General features: G+C 42.0%; 1 protein-coding gene across 1 annotated transcript in view; it reads left to right on the forward strand.

The window, feature by feature from the left end:
* Positions 1–13,276, forward strand: part of LOC130929752 (polyamine-transporting ATPase 13A3-like) — a 29,818-nt gene extending 16,542 nt beyond the window's left edge. The window contains exons 19-32 of the mRNA XM_057857208.1: positions 911–1,035; positions 1,105–1,262; positions 1,348–1,470; positions 3,824–3,903; positions 3,981–4,023; positions 5,336–5,445; positions 6,462–6,558; positions 7,053–7,125; positions 7,227–7,398; positions 11,931–12,115; positions 12,299–12,387; positions 12,462–12,542; positions 12,677–12,766; positions 13,027–13,276. Coding sequence (XP_057713191.1) covers positions 911–1,035; positions 1,105–1,262; positions 1,348–1,470; positions 3,824–3,903; positions 3,981–4,023; positions 5,336–5,445; positions 6,462–6,558; positions 7,053–7,125; positions 7,227–7,398; positions 11,931–12,115; positions 12,299–12,387; positions 12,462–12,542; positions 12,677–12,766; positions 13,027–13,209 — 1,609 coding nt within the window. The 3' untranslated portion in view covers positions 13,210–13,276. The remainder of the gene's footprint in view (positions 1–910; positions 1,036–1,104; positions 1,263–1,347; positions 1,471–3,823; positions 3,904–3,980; positions 4,024–5,335; positions 5,446–6,461; positions 6,559–7,052; positions 7,126–7,226; positions 7,399–11,930; positions 12,116–12,298; positions 12,388–12,461; positions 12,543–12,676; positions 12,767–13,026) is intronic.
* Positions 13,277–15,026: the final 1,750 nt, after the last annotated feature.

Consider the following 15,026-nt stretch of genomic DNA (forward strand, 5'->3'; position numbering starts at 1 on the left):
TGCATTTACTCAGGGAGACTAAGGGACTATAATCATGTGGGGACACAGAAATGTACAATTGTGTGATAGGAGATGTGTCATACTGTTCCATAATCTGAGGTAAGGGAAGCATATAGATGTTAAATAAGAGTGGTCCAAGAATTGACCCTTGAGGGACTCCACACGTGAATTTGGTTCGTTCTGACTGATGGTTTACGATTGACACAAAGAAATCCCTATCATGTAAATAGGATGTGAAAAGAACAGTGTCAGTAAGCCCTACCCACTGTTCCAATCTGCTGAGTAGTAAGTATGTTGTGATCAACCGTGTCGAATGCAGCGCTGAGATTCAATAGTAGCAGAACAGATGATTTGCCTGCATCGTGAAGACGTGAAGCTCGCTTTTGCGACGATCGCACTGCTAAATGCGCGAACCTGATGCAGGTTTCACAGAGATGATTGAAGTTGGCTAGAACGTAAGTTGCTCCCACTTGCCATTGTCTTTATCCAGACTGAAACGTAATAATCTTCGCAATGGGGAGAGTCCGAAGTGCAAAATTGGATAGCGCGTTGCGATTGACTAGCGACCAATCAGCAACGTCGTCCCAATCCTACTGACACGCACTGGAGAAAAGGAACGTTCGGATTCCTAGAGGCCACAGGTTTGCGTTTTTTGCTTCGTGACGTTTTGTGCACATATTTACCGTCCCATCAAAAGAATCTTGTTTATGTAGACAAATGCAAAGAAAGCAAATATTGTCTTTGACTGGGAACCGCTCAGATGAAAGACTCCAAGCAGTTTGCTTTTCCCCCCAAACAAGTAACATGCATAAGCGTTAGAATATACATTCCCGCCGCTGTCTTAAATTGGATAAACTGCTAGTGCTAGCTATTTTTCACCAAGAAAGCCTTCTTTTATTTCTATCGATAGCGAGCAGGTGGAGACCGACGCAGACTTCCTGGGTCTGATCATCTTGCTGAACAAAATCAAAGAACAGACTGCCGACGTCTTGCTCGACTTGCGACGAGCCAATATTCGGACTTTAATGGCTACGGGTAAACGCTTCAAAATCCACACGAACACCAAGTCCTTTGCCTTCATTCATTACCCTCGCGGGCCGTCAGGTGACAACATGTTGACGGCGGTGTCGGTGGCCCGGAGCTGCGGGATGATTCGAGACCACGAGAAAGTCATCGTCGCTGACGCCGTGCCTCCCGACGATCGATATCCCGCCAGCGTCACCTGGCGCTATTCCGAGAACCCCGTTCCCTGCGGCGATCGGGTAAGACGGACAATCGCCATCGTTCCAACGGGAATATTGCGGTCAAAATAGTGGCGTTCGATCGTCTTTTTCTGCTCCGATACAGATGCCAGAGATCGGCTTTGCCGGCGACGGGTCGCAAAGTACGGAGGACCCGGGCTATCATTTTGCGCTGAGCGGCCAAGCCTACGCTGTCATCAATGAACACTTTCCAGAACTTGTGCCCAAGGTATTCAGCCTTTTACGGTCATAGATGGACCCAGATATGCTGTGAAAATCAACATGTTACCACTAGTGTTGCACCCATACATTTTTTTGACTCACGAAAGCCCACCCATGACACCGGGCTGCGCGGTACAGGCAATCCCGATACCTGCTCGATTGTAGAGTAACTGCCGTGGGGACTCGGTCATTGGCTGCCACTGACGGCGCTAGACGTCCGCTCCTTTTGCAGGGAATGAGCAAACGTCCATTTCGCTACCACCCTCTTGCTCGAAATGGATTGGGAGGGCTGGTAGCGATCGTTTGTTCGCTGCCGGTCCCCTGGTCAAATTGGGTTGGACATTTACAGCGGTATGATAAAGTATCTGAACCTTTTGAAATTTCCCACATTTCTGCATAAATTCACCATCAAATGTGATCTGATCTTTGTCCAAATCACACAGGTGAAAAAGTGTTTGCTGTAACTAAAACCATCCATTCATAGGTTTTAATGAGGATAGCATGCGAGCAATGACAGAAGGCGAGGGGACAAGTAAGTGATTCCTCTGCCTAAGGAGACATAAAGAGCAATTGAAACCAATTTTTACTGAACAATTCAAGTCAGGTGTGTGCCCAATCACTAATGAGTAGTTTAAAGCTGCCCTACCCACTATAAAACACACACCTAGTAAGAATTGTCTTGGTAAGAGGCATTGTCTAATGTGCATCATGGTCAAAAGAGCCGTCTGAAGACCTGCGATCAAGGATTGTTAATTTGTATAAAGCTGGGAAAGGATAATAAACCGTCTCTAAAAGTCAATGTTCAACAATCGACAGTCAGAGAAGTTGTCTACAAATGGAGAGAGTTTGGCATGGTTGCTTCTCTCCCACGGGGTGGCGGTCCACCAAAGATGACATCAAGGGTTCAGCGCAGAGTACTCGGAGAGGTAAAAAAGAACCCTAGAGTTTCTGCTAAAGATTTACAGAAATCACTAGTGTAGTCCAATATCTCTGCACACATCAACTATATTCAATTCAATTTTATTTGTATAGCCCTATAGCACAACAAGGTTGTCTCAAAGGGCTTTGCAGAGGCAATATGATACACAGTCAGAAACAGCAGATGAAATAAAGGTCAAGTCTTGGGCGTCCACCATCCTTTGATCCTCCATGTCGGCAAGGAAAAACTGAAATGAGAAACCTTGGGGAGTACCACAGTCTGGAGAGATCCGCTCCCAGGACGGATAGACAGGATGCACCAGGACTGCTAATGGGAATTAGCAGACGGAGTTACAGTTTGTAAAGATGCAATAGAGTAGGGGAACAAGGAGCGGTCAATCTAGCCAGATGAGACTGGGGGGCAAATGTAAAACTATGGCCAAGAATGGTGTTCAGAAGCCACTGCTGTCTAAAAAGATATTGTTGCTCATTTAATGTTCGCAAAATGACACTTGGACCCTCCACAGAAGTTTTGGCAAAAATATTTTGTGGTCTGATGAAACCAAAGTTGAATTGTTTGGGAGTAACACACAATGTCATGTGTGGAGGAAAATGGAACATCAACACCTCATCCCCACCGTGAAGCATAATGGAGGGAGCATCATGATTTGGGGCTGTTTTGCTACCTCAGGGCCTGGACAACTCGCAATCATAAATGGTAGAATGAATTCAAAAGTTTCGCAGGAAAACCTGAAGCTGTCTGTCAGACAGTTGAAGCTAAAAAGAGGATGGATGCTGCGACAAGACAATGATCCAAAACGCAGAAGTAAATCAACTTCCGAATTGTTTCAGAAGAACAAAATACACATTCTGGAGTGGCCAAGTCAAAACTTGAACCCCATTGAGATGCTGTGGCATGAGCGATTCATGCCAGACATTCCAGGAATCTGACTGACCTACAGCAGTTTTGTAGAGAAGAACGGGCCAAGATTAGTCCTGATCGATGTGCCGGACTGACCTGCAGCTACAGGAAGTGCCTGGTGGAAGTTATTGCTGCCAAAGGGGGAGACTACAAAATATAAATGTGATGGTTCACTTATGTTTCCCCCTTCTGTCATTGCTTGCATACCATCCTTATTAAAATATGAAAACCTATAAATGTTTGGGTGGTTTTGGTTGAACGTTTTTTTCATCTGTGTGATTTTGACAAAGATCGGATCAAATCTGACGAGGATTTTATGCAGACATGTGAGAAATTCCAAAAGGTTTTTAATACCATTGTATCTCAGTCAATGGCATTGCAATGTGTTGACTCAATGCCAGTCGAAATGTATTTGATGTCAATGGCATCCATTTGACTGGCTTCTTTCCCTTACATCCCATCGCATAAAAAGGAAAAGAGCTGATGTAATACTTTGTCTCTCCTCACGGGGGCGTTGAAGCTTCTCCTGAGAGCTACAGTGTTTGCCCGAATGACTCCAGACCAGAAGACTCAGCTGGTCCAAAGCCTGCAGAATATGGAGTAGGTGTGACTTATTTAATAAGTGTTCAAAACCATTATTATTATTTTTTAAAAGCATTCTTTTTTTTACTTTTCAGTTACATTGTTGGGATGTGTGGCGATGGCGCAAATGACTGCGGGGTGAGTGTGTGTGCAAGTACAAACTGATTTATTGTTCAAGGAGTAGGAACATAGATTGAAGTGGTGACGGTAAACCCTAACCTAAGATGGATAGTTTTGGTCCCAACATTGTCATTTGTTTGGCAAAACCTGTACAGTACCGATGCCTTCTAGCGGTCCTAGACAGCGCTTTTACTGTAAGGTTGCCGTCACTCAAAACAACCACATAGCTTTGAACACAAAATGTGGAGCGACACATTTAGATAGAAGATTTAACGATTTAGTTTTACTTTAGACTATTAATGCGGTTTACTGTGTGTAGTTGATAAGTCCTCTTGTATCTTAGGGGAATTAACATGACCATGGTAATTGGAGGCGGAAAAAAAAAAATCCTTTCTCTCCCTTACTAAAAACAGGAGTTTTGGTAGCACACTTTTGTGTCCACGCAACTTCCCCCCCCCCCCACACACACAAAAAATACTTAGGTTTTTTTCTTGGCTCCCTTTCTGTACTGTATATAGGTGGCCTTAAAGTGCCTGTAACAGCATGAAAAAAAAATCTTAAATGGCGTTATGTGAATTAGTCATGATATGAGACAATTCGACGACATACAACAATTTATCAAAGCACAGATGACGACAAATGAGTCTTTTATTCTGCCGTTTAGCGCGGCCTGTCGTTTTCGCGCTCTAGCATCACCAGCTGGAGGATGGCGTCGGCAGGGTCATGATTTCACCGGATTTAGAATCCAGCCCATTGAGAGATGATTCAGAATGAGGAAAATGCAACAGAGAGCAGAAAAATGTCATGATTGTTTCAATCTCTGTACTTCAATATTTTTACAGGATATTATTAATATCTAAGTATGTGTTGCTAAATAAATGGTATGGTCATGACAAATAAGTCTTGTGCTAAATGGAATATTAAAAATGCAGGTGCAGCAACAAAAGCCTGCAGCACATCGGGCTGACGTGATGCAAAAAAATAAACGAATTAATCAGCTGAATCTGTAGTCCATCTGCATGGTATATAGCAATGGCTGTATTGTGACCAGGCTGATGTCACCTACGCATTCTTCCTCAATCCAGGAAGTCACTCATTTTCATGGCGCGGGATTAAAAAAGAATAAATCAATCGCTTCCGCACACATCCGAGCGGTCCATTTCATTCAGGAGAATAAAATACCGCATGAAATATGAAATACTAATGCTTTTTGCTGTCATAGGCACTTTAACAAGTATGCCTTTTGCTGAAAATATGATCGTTTAGCATGCCATTTCCACAGGTTTCAATCATTTGAATTCCAAATGAAAGTGGCATATCTCTTTCTCAGGCCTTAAAGAAAGCTCACAGTGGGATCTCTCTTTCGGAGCTGGAGGCCTCTGTGGCTTCCCCATTCACTTCCTCCATCCCAAACATCTCTTGCGTTACCGCCATCATCAGGTATCATCATTCCTTCTTTTCTCTGCATAGTCTTATTTCCATCTGCATTTAGGATATACAGTTGTACTTTAAGATACGAGTGACTTAAAACACAACTGTTTGTTTTGGGTTTGCAAGCATTGGCCAGTACATGTAGCATTAGATTTGTTCTTAAGTCGTAATTTAGTTTTTGGGTGAGGCTGCAACCCTTTGACTGTGGTGGACCTTTAACCTTTATAGTGCGAGTGACTGTTTTTGCTCATTCAAAAAACCCCTTGGTAAGGGCTGTTCAATCCCTGTCCGACCGGTGTCTGAGTTTGGTCCACATTGCCGGCACTAAGTCGAGTTCGTTCCCAGTGAGGGTTGGACTCCGCCGAGGCTGCCCTTTGTCACAGATTCTGTTCATAATTTTTCCGGACAGAATTTCTAGGCTCAGCAGAAGCGTTGAGGGTGTCCTGTCCGGTTTGGTGACCTCAGCATTGCATCTCTGCTTTATGCAGTCGATGTGGTGATGTTGGCTTCATCGAGCCGTAACCACCAAACTCTCACTGGAGCGATTCGCGGTCGGGATGAAGATCGGCGCCTCCAAATCCGAGACCACGGTCCTCCGTCAGAAAAGGGTGGAGTGCCCTCTCCGGGTCGGGGATGAGATCCTGCCCCATAAATACAATGAAGGGAATAAGAATAGAAAGTTTTTTCTTAATATTGAACTCATTGCTGGACTATCAAAATGGATTGGACGTCTAGTGCTGACAATGGTAGCCAATGATTAAGGGTAAGAAAAAAAGTCATCATTGGTGCATGAAATGTTTAAAGGCTTCCCGTTCATGTGAATACATGACCGCGATCTTGCGGTACCACGGGTATACTCTTTATTTTGCAGCCTACCTGGTCTGAAATCTTCATTTCAACATAAAGGCATAACATTTATAGAGCACTCAATTCCCACAGACAAAATGCAAATATGTGAGGTGTCGCTTCATTGCTGGATTTGGACACGGCGAAAAGATTTTTGCCACTCTTGTTTTTCTCCACAGGGAGGGCCGCGCCGCTCTCGTCACATCTTTCTGCGTCTTCAAGTTCGTGGCCCTTTACAGCCTGATTGCATTTCTTGCCATGATTCAGCTCTATGCGGTAAGGGTATTTTATTTTCCCAAGCTCTGGAAGGAAGTGCGAAGTAGAATTTTATCAGTACATAAATTTTCAGACTCATTCCTTTAAATTGGCATAAGTGCCAAATACCTTGAAATACGAGTAGTCATTCTATTTTTTTTTTTTTTGGCAACCCAAATGCTAACGTACCATCGGAAAGACACACGGCCCTTTGAACAATCGACATGTGCATACAAAGGGTGCTTCGGCACATGTAAAAAGAGCATTGTATCGGTATATTCTTGATCCTCTGTGAAGGACTCTCATTGCTGCTGTTGTGGGGAGCTGAGACTCCAGCGCAGTATGTCTTATGACGTTACCCTCAGGAGGCCGAAATGCATATACCACAATGAGCAGCTCTATTAAGGAGAAAGTGTGTGTTTGTGTGTGAGGGGTGCTTCATTTACACGTCCTAATTTAATCTGTATAAAAAAAGGTGGTTGATTGATGGATTCCTGATGTGATGTTTTCTTTAGGTTTTCAGCAATTTGGGGGATTACCAGTTTCTTATTTTGGATCTGTGCTCTGGTATATTACTCCCCTGTACCAGTGAGTAATGTCCTTTTTTTTCTTAAAATGAATGCTGCTGCTTAGGCTTTTTATTTGCATTGTCAAATCCTACTTATCCCGCTCTTTCTTCATATATATAGTTTGTCTGAACCCTACGTGTCCGAAGCTATCGCGGAGCGTCCCCCCGACGCGGCTGATTTGCGCCCCGGTGCTCTTTTCCATTCTGTCGCAGACCTTCAACTGCCTCCTCTTCCAGATAGTGGGTGTATACTTGGTGCAAAAACAGCCGTGGTATGAGACCACTGACCCAAAGTGAGTAGAAAAAGGCAGTGCTCTCGGCTTTGGCCTGAAATGTACGTTCCCTCTTTGAGGTCATTAGTGACGCCACCCAAATTTCATCAAATTGATAAATTCTCATGTGGCTGTTTTCATCCCTCTGCTGTGATTTTAGCGCTAAAAGACGTTCCGTTGACTGAGTGTGCGGGTTGGCAGCGGACGAACGTTCCTCGTTGTCAATGGCGGCCAATGAATGGATTTTTAGAGTATTCGGTTCAAGTCACTTACTATTGATTTTGGGTCATTTCTTATTCATTTTCTGCCTGTTGGATTTGGGATATTTCCAGGAGACCCTAATAACACTAAAATGGATTAATTTTTTTGAATGCATAGTAAAATACCGTATAACCCGATCGCTAATATCGAACTCATCAGCTGCCATTGAAGGGGACAGACGTCCAGTCCATTTTGACTAGTGTTGCACCGATACCATGTTTTGGCACCGATACCTGGCTGTGCAGTATCGGCCGATACCACTCCGTTTATATATACTGTAGATATATATATTTTTTCAAAGAGCTACATACTGTACTTGGATATGAAATCATTGTTATCGCGGCTTTATCAGGCTGCTGCTCACCTTTGCGAAACAGGAAAAAGATGAATACAAAGTGAATCCAGTAGAACTTTTTTTTTTTTTTTTTGCATACCTGGGTGACAATAGTTGAATAAAGTTTTGGCTGTCAAAGGCCAAAACAGTGCTAAATTCGTGAAATTAAAACATGCATAATAGTAGCCAAACAATAAGAAAGTAAAAATACATTCATAATAATAAACTGAGTAAACTTTTTTTTTAACTTCTCAAAGGCCAAAAAGTGCAACTTATTAACTTGCAAATTATATAATTGACCACAGCATCCTGTCTATTAGCCTCCCTCTTTGTGCACCAGCAGCAACATAACTCCATCTAGAGCATTGCACAAATGCAAACAGCGCACACACACTAGCTTAGCCACTTAGATTAGCTTACTTTGCTTGCTTCTACAGCACTTTTGGTCTCAAATTACTGCAGCATTTCTTTCAGTAAAAGACAAGAAAAGTAAAGTACCTTTGACCACGGGATGCTCCAGTTGAGCAGCAGTTGCTTGGCAGGTGTGTGTGATCCCTTGAATTCACATGAAGTACTATGCTTTCCAGTCAGCTGTCAAGCTAAGCAGGGAAAGTCTGGAGACTTGGCTGCTCCAGACGTCTGTTAAAAAGCTTATGGCCCCTGACTGCTCCGGCTTCTCTAAAACATGTTCCGTTACTTAATTTTTTAATGCGGGTTAGTCTTCTCCTTAATGCATTTTCAACAGGGGACCTTGTACTCAGGCAAAGACTTCATAATGTATTGACACGACGTGGAGCCAATAAATAGGGGGCCTGTATTGTTGGCGAGGCCATCAAAGCCGATCGAGTGGAATCGCAGACAGAGCTTTTTTCGTTAAATTCTTCTGAATAAATGCTTAAATCCATGAATTCTTTTTAGATATGGATGTAAAACGGTGTCAATTCTTGGTTAAAAGCAAAAAAAACAAAACAAAACAAAAACGGGCACTTATTTTTTGTAAATATGTCGAAGTACAATGCTAGTCTGCTGGTAAATGCAGCTAGCGGCCAACTTATGTAAACAGAGCTTTTCTGATAAAAATTCTTGTGAATAAATCCTTATATCCCCGAATTCTTCATAGATATTGAGGTAAAACTGTCTCGATTCCTGGTAAAAGCAAAAAAAAAAAAAAAGTGCAGTAGCATTTATTTAAAGTAAGTATTGCGAACTATGATGCCAATGCAGTAGTGGCTAATTTCTCTCATTGATTTTTATTATTTTTTTCTTTGTCCACAACGTTTCAAAATGCATGCATGGTACGAAAAATACAATGATTATTATGAGGGGCCGTACAAGACATTTTTCATTCTGGCCCTCTCACACACATACATTCTCCTCTCACATGCATACATTCTCCTTTCACATCCATACATTTTTACTTTCACATTCATACATTTTCACTCTCACATTCATACATTTTCACTCTCACATTCATACATTTTCACTCTCACATTCATACATTTTTACTTTCACATTTATACATTTTCGCTCTCACATTTATACATTTTCGCTCTCACATTCATACATTTTTACTTTTACATTTATACATTTTAGCTCTCACATTCATACATTTTTACTTTCACATTTATACATTTTTACTTTAACGTTTATTTTTCAAAGTACTTTTATTTTGAAATAATACATCAGAATTTTATCAGAGTATTTTAGTTCAATACTTGGGGTAGTCTAGTATACCCCAGAAGTGGAACCGTCCCGGGATATCAGCCAGATTTTTTTAAAATCAGTTTTTGAAATCGGGCGAAATGACAGCAAAAATGGGCAATTTTCAAAGTACTTTTATTTTAAAATGATACATCCGAATTTTATCAGTACTTTAGTTCGAGTCTTAGGGTCGTCTAGTATACCTCAGAAGTGGACCCGTCCCGGGATATCAGCCAGATATTTTTAAATTAAAATTTGAAATAAGGGTAAATGACAGAAATAACTAGCAATTTTCTAATTCCTAAATTATTTTTTATATCATAACTTTAGTTTGGGTCTCGGGGTGCTCGAGTGCCTCTCTCAAGTGGACCCGTTCTTGGATGGCTTCCCGTTTTTTATTTATTCATATTTATTTTTTTCAATAAAGGGACTAGCGCTGTGAAGCCACCGCGTTCCATTATGAAGCCAGCGCGTTGCAGTACCATAATGCACTCAATGCAAACAATGATCCAAATGAGGGGCGGCTAGCTTGACTTCGTTTTTACGAGTGGAGGGTGGCTTGACCGCAGTAGTCTGGGAGCGGGTCATATTAGCTCCCGCTTGGACAGTTGAAGAGGTTCGAGAGTTACTCGGTCTAAAAATGTCTCTCATTTCACTTTCAACTGCGTCATAATTAGCACTGTTGGGTGCAGTTGATTGTGTCCTTTGCCGCCGCTCGAGACAGGAAGCCAAAGAAGTTAGTTTCTGGGGTCGACAAAATGTTTTGCAAAAGTCCAACTGCTTGCCGAAGTGATTGTGTGTCCTCTTCCTTGTTATTTTATGAACAGTAACCCGCGTCAGGTTCTCAGCCAATCAGAGCTTACCAGTCAGAGCTAGCCAATCAGAGCTGGCTTCCGTTTCAACTAGACTCCTTCCGTTTTCACTATACTTTCACTCATACATACATACATTCTCCTCTCACGTTCATACATACTTTCCTCACATACATATATATTCACTCTTATACACATATATTTTATTTATACAAACATACATTTCACAGACTTAAAATGTGTGAATGTGAGAGTAAACATGTATGAATATAAGAGTGAAAATGTATAAACGTGAGAGAGAAAATGTATAAACGTGAAAGTAAAAATGTATAAATGTGAAAGTAAAAATGTATGAATTTGAAAGTAGAAATGTATAAATGTGAAAGTAGAAATGTATAAATGTGAGAGTGAAAATGTATAAATGTGAGAGTGAAAATGTATGCATGTGAAAAGAGAATGTATGTGTGTGAGAGGGCCAGAATGAAAAATGTCTTGTACGGCCCCTCATAGATTATCTTGAATCCTCGAACAAAACACTCCTGAGACAAACCTGTTTGTGTGCCGTACAGCTTTTGTACTTTTTCAACAGAAATCCGGCGTTGGATTGCTGCATGCATGTGTTTGTGAATAGCTTCTCTTGACGTGGGTAGCCCCCTACTTGAATATGAGGCTCAGTGCATGACCGATCTGAGCCGTCAATACCGTTATGAAGTCTATGACTTAGGTACTGCGTGAGCCATAAAAAGCAGGCTTTCAACGAAGGCAAGGGGCAGGTTACAGACAAGTCGGTATTTTATTTTTTTTCTCGGACATCTGTCTTGCTGCTTCAATTTTCTTGTCCCGCCGCTCCTACCTACGAGTGAACTGCCTAGGGTTTGTTGCTGCTGTCCATCCCCAACCGTTGTACTCGACGCTGAAATATTCCAAAACCGCCGACATTTTCTTCTACTCCCGATTTGTTTTTCCTCCATATGGAAAAGCTGCCCCGGCATTGGTTAAGAGCAACTATTGACCCGCTCTCATTGGTCTGGAGCAGGTCAATAGTGATAGCTGCTTGGCATGCAAAGTAATTACATGTGATCACACAATAGTCTAGTGAATGTGGAGAGAAAAGGCTGCGTTTAGTGTTACCGGAGCAGTAAATGGTATCTGCGCCCTGTTTGTTGGTACTCGTCGATACAGATACCACCATTTTGGGCCAGATCGGCCACCCCTGCCGATACTGGTATCGGTGCATCAGTAATTTTGACGGATGGAATGATCGCTTCACAGACTGTTAGCCCTCCCACTTCAAATGGATTTGGACATCTATAATGAATTTTAGTGATTGTTATCTGGCAATTTTGTCTAACCTACCGAGAGGGCGAATAGCACAGACCTTATTCATTCGGCACAGGACGATCAAATGTGGCCACACGTTGACCGACTCTGCTCTCCCCTCCCAGTTTCTGCTTTAGGAGCGAGACCAACAATGATGATCTCTTCAGCTTCGACGTGATTGAAAGCGATGATGTCTATGTCAGGACCTTTGAAAACACCACCCTTTTCTATATCATCTACTTCCAGTGTATAGCTGTGGCCATTGCCTTTATCAAAGGCAGACCCTTCAGAGAACCAACGTATAAAAATTGTAAGGCACATAGACGTTACACGCGGTTTTAAAAAAAAAAAAAAAAAAAGGAAAATTTTCACATCGCCTGTTTTTATTTCTCTCCAAGTATTGGAGGTTTGCTTTTCATGAATGTATTTTTAGCCTAGTGCCGTATCGATACAGCAACACTAAGTATGTCTCTTACGTCTTTTAACATTTCAGGGGTATTTATTTTGAGCTGCGTCATCCTGGGTGGGGCAGTCCTATTCATCATGCTCTATCCCATTCAATTCATCGATGACCATTTGATGGTGAGCCTTCTTTTTCTTCTAAATATCAGGCAGAATCTCCAGTAGTTAAATGCAGTATTTCTCCCTCACCTCAGATTTCGTGCGTTCCCTACAACTGGCGCTTGACGCTCATCATCTTTATTGCGGCACACGCCCTTGTGGCCATCGTACTGGAGGTAGCTTTGCGCTGTCTGTCGGAATTTGAAGAGCACGAAATAAATGCCGTTCAAGTGGATGGAAGCATTTTTTCCAAATTGCTTCTGTTTTTACAAATGCTATTTATTGATCAAAATTTGTCAAATGTTTGTAGAATGTCATCGTTGACGTCCTGTGGAATATCATTGCCACCAAAGTGCGCGCAATGAGGAGCGGCAAACCCAGGGCTGTTAAACCAAAGCAGGTTAGCGGGATTTTTCACTTACTCCATCCATCGCAATGCTATTATTTAGCCTGACCTCATTTTAGTGGCGTATCGGTGCGACGCTAATGATGACATTGTGATACTGTGCTTGTAATTTGTACACATTTAATTTTTCTATCTGTTCCGTTTGGAATGCAAGTCGAAATCCATCGTCAAATCACACGACATCGCATCATTAGACTGACAATTTTTTTTGTGTGTGTGTGTTTTTACCTTAATGAAAACGGGCTGGCTCTCAGATGGTGACTGACCAGAAGAGATGTGGCTTCTTCTCCAAAGCCTTTTGTTGTAAAAAGCGCCCCCTAAAGATTAAATACAAGAGTCTGGCTCTGAAATTGATGGAAGAGGCGGACTGGCCTCCCGCACCCTCTTCTACCACCTATTCCAGCGCTCCTCACCTGCGCACCTCTGTCGCCCTTTGACCTCTGTTCCAGTTTGTAATCTGTGCCTCGAAGACTTCAATAAATAGCTCTCCCCCGACAAACGGCTTCTTTTTGTTTGCTAGGGGCGAGCAACAAGGCGCGGGTGTACCCAAACGCAGGAAAATGGAATCGAGGCCGTAGGTAGGTGCAAAAATGTTTAATGGAGGTGCTCAAAATGAAGTAGGCCATTCAAAAAGACCAGGGTAAACTAAAATCCAGACGTACAAACCTATTTACTACACTATCAAAAACAACCTATAGTATTGAGGTAACAATTTACACTCAGTGTGATTGTGTAAAGTTTAGCCAATTTTACTGTGTAAATATTACCTAAATGCGTCAACCGTAATAGTCAAATAATTTGGGTTTACTTAACCGTTTGAAACCGATGATATCACTTATTTAAAATTGAGTATTATCATGTTTCATAACTGGTGGTGTTTACTCACCTCAGTAGCAGCCCACCGTCAATCAATGTAAATGGTAACGTTAGCTGCTGCTGGATGCACACCGTAACTGATAAGGTAATTGGAACATATGGATAACGGATCAAATGAAACCGCAATATTACCAGCAACTCGTGTTGCTATCAGGAATGGTTGTCGAAAGCCAGGAATAAGATATTTTTACTACAGGGGCTTCTTAATTCAAAATGCAGCCTACCAGGCTTGTTGATGTTTTGGCATTTTCAATTTGAAAAGAAACTGTAATTTCAAACTTACCTGCTACTAAACGATGCCATCAAAGTTGGAGTGTCCAGCCAAATGAAATGGTTCTCCTTTCAAAGACTTCTTGGCGCATGTGTAGCCTGGAGCGCACACCTTATGTTTTGTGGTAGACATTTTGTTCAAGTTGATTTTTTTTAATTTTTTTTAACTGATTAAAATTAGGTATAGTTAGATTTAACCAATTTAATACGATTCCATTGCTCGCCTAAATATATTTAGTATAATTTAAACAATTTTTATATGGATCAAAATTACTACCCACAAAAATTGTGTTTTATAGTGTAGGCTAGGATGGAACACACGTCGACACTGACAAGCGCAATGAAAAAAAAAAATCCTATTAATTCATTTCGCATAGTGACATTCATGATGACTCCCATGCAGTTAATCAGTTTTCAAATGGTTAATTATCAGATAATGAAGGAATCTGACCTTTTAGGAAGATTTACTGAATCACGCCAGCCGAACCGCCGGACACGTGCTGGCGCAGATCCAACGACAAGGGCCATCGAGATCCCGGTCAAAAAGCCAAACTCCGTGTGTTCACCTTAGTCTTAACCCCTTATACTGGCTCCATTTTGAAAGCTGGAAAAATGCTTCGAAGCACAAGTTGACAATTTATTCAGGTCGACAGCGATGAAACGGCAAGGCGAAACGGAAACCGACTCGGGGGAGGAGGCAGACTTGTTCCAAGGTCACCATATCACAAGTCAACAAAAGGTTCCTGAGAAAAATGACAATTAGTTCAACATTCATTCTTTTTGAAGGCTCTTGCGGGTAGGGTTGTGGGCAGAAGGGTGTGCTTGGGTGTTGTTTAGGATTACTGTCTGTTTGTGGATTGGACTGGAGGATTTGGGATTTAGTTTTCCGGGCAACGAGGGTTATGGATTTTGCCACCTCAGCATCAAAGGGAATTTTGGAGTCTTGTCCGTTGTGTTATCAGTTGGATATCAGGCATTTTCCGGTGTTCCTCGTGTTGTGACAGGACGTCCCGCCATTTGTTCTGGACTGTCCGGGAGAACTGATTTCGAGGGTTGGTGGTGCAGACATGGGCTTGTATATGTCAGCGTCAATCTAGCTCAGTCAGTT

This window comes from Corythoichthys intestinalis, chromosome 14 (genome assembly GCF_030265065.1).
Source record: "Corythoichthys intestinalis isolate RoL2023-P3 chromosome 14, ASM3026506v1, whole genome shotgun sequence".
Taxonomy (NCBI): domain Eukaryota; kingdom Metazoa; phylum Chordata; class Actinopteri; order Syngnathiformes; family Syngnathidae; genus Corythoichthys; species Corythoichthys intestinalis.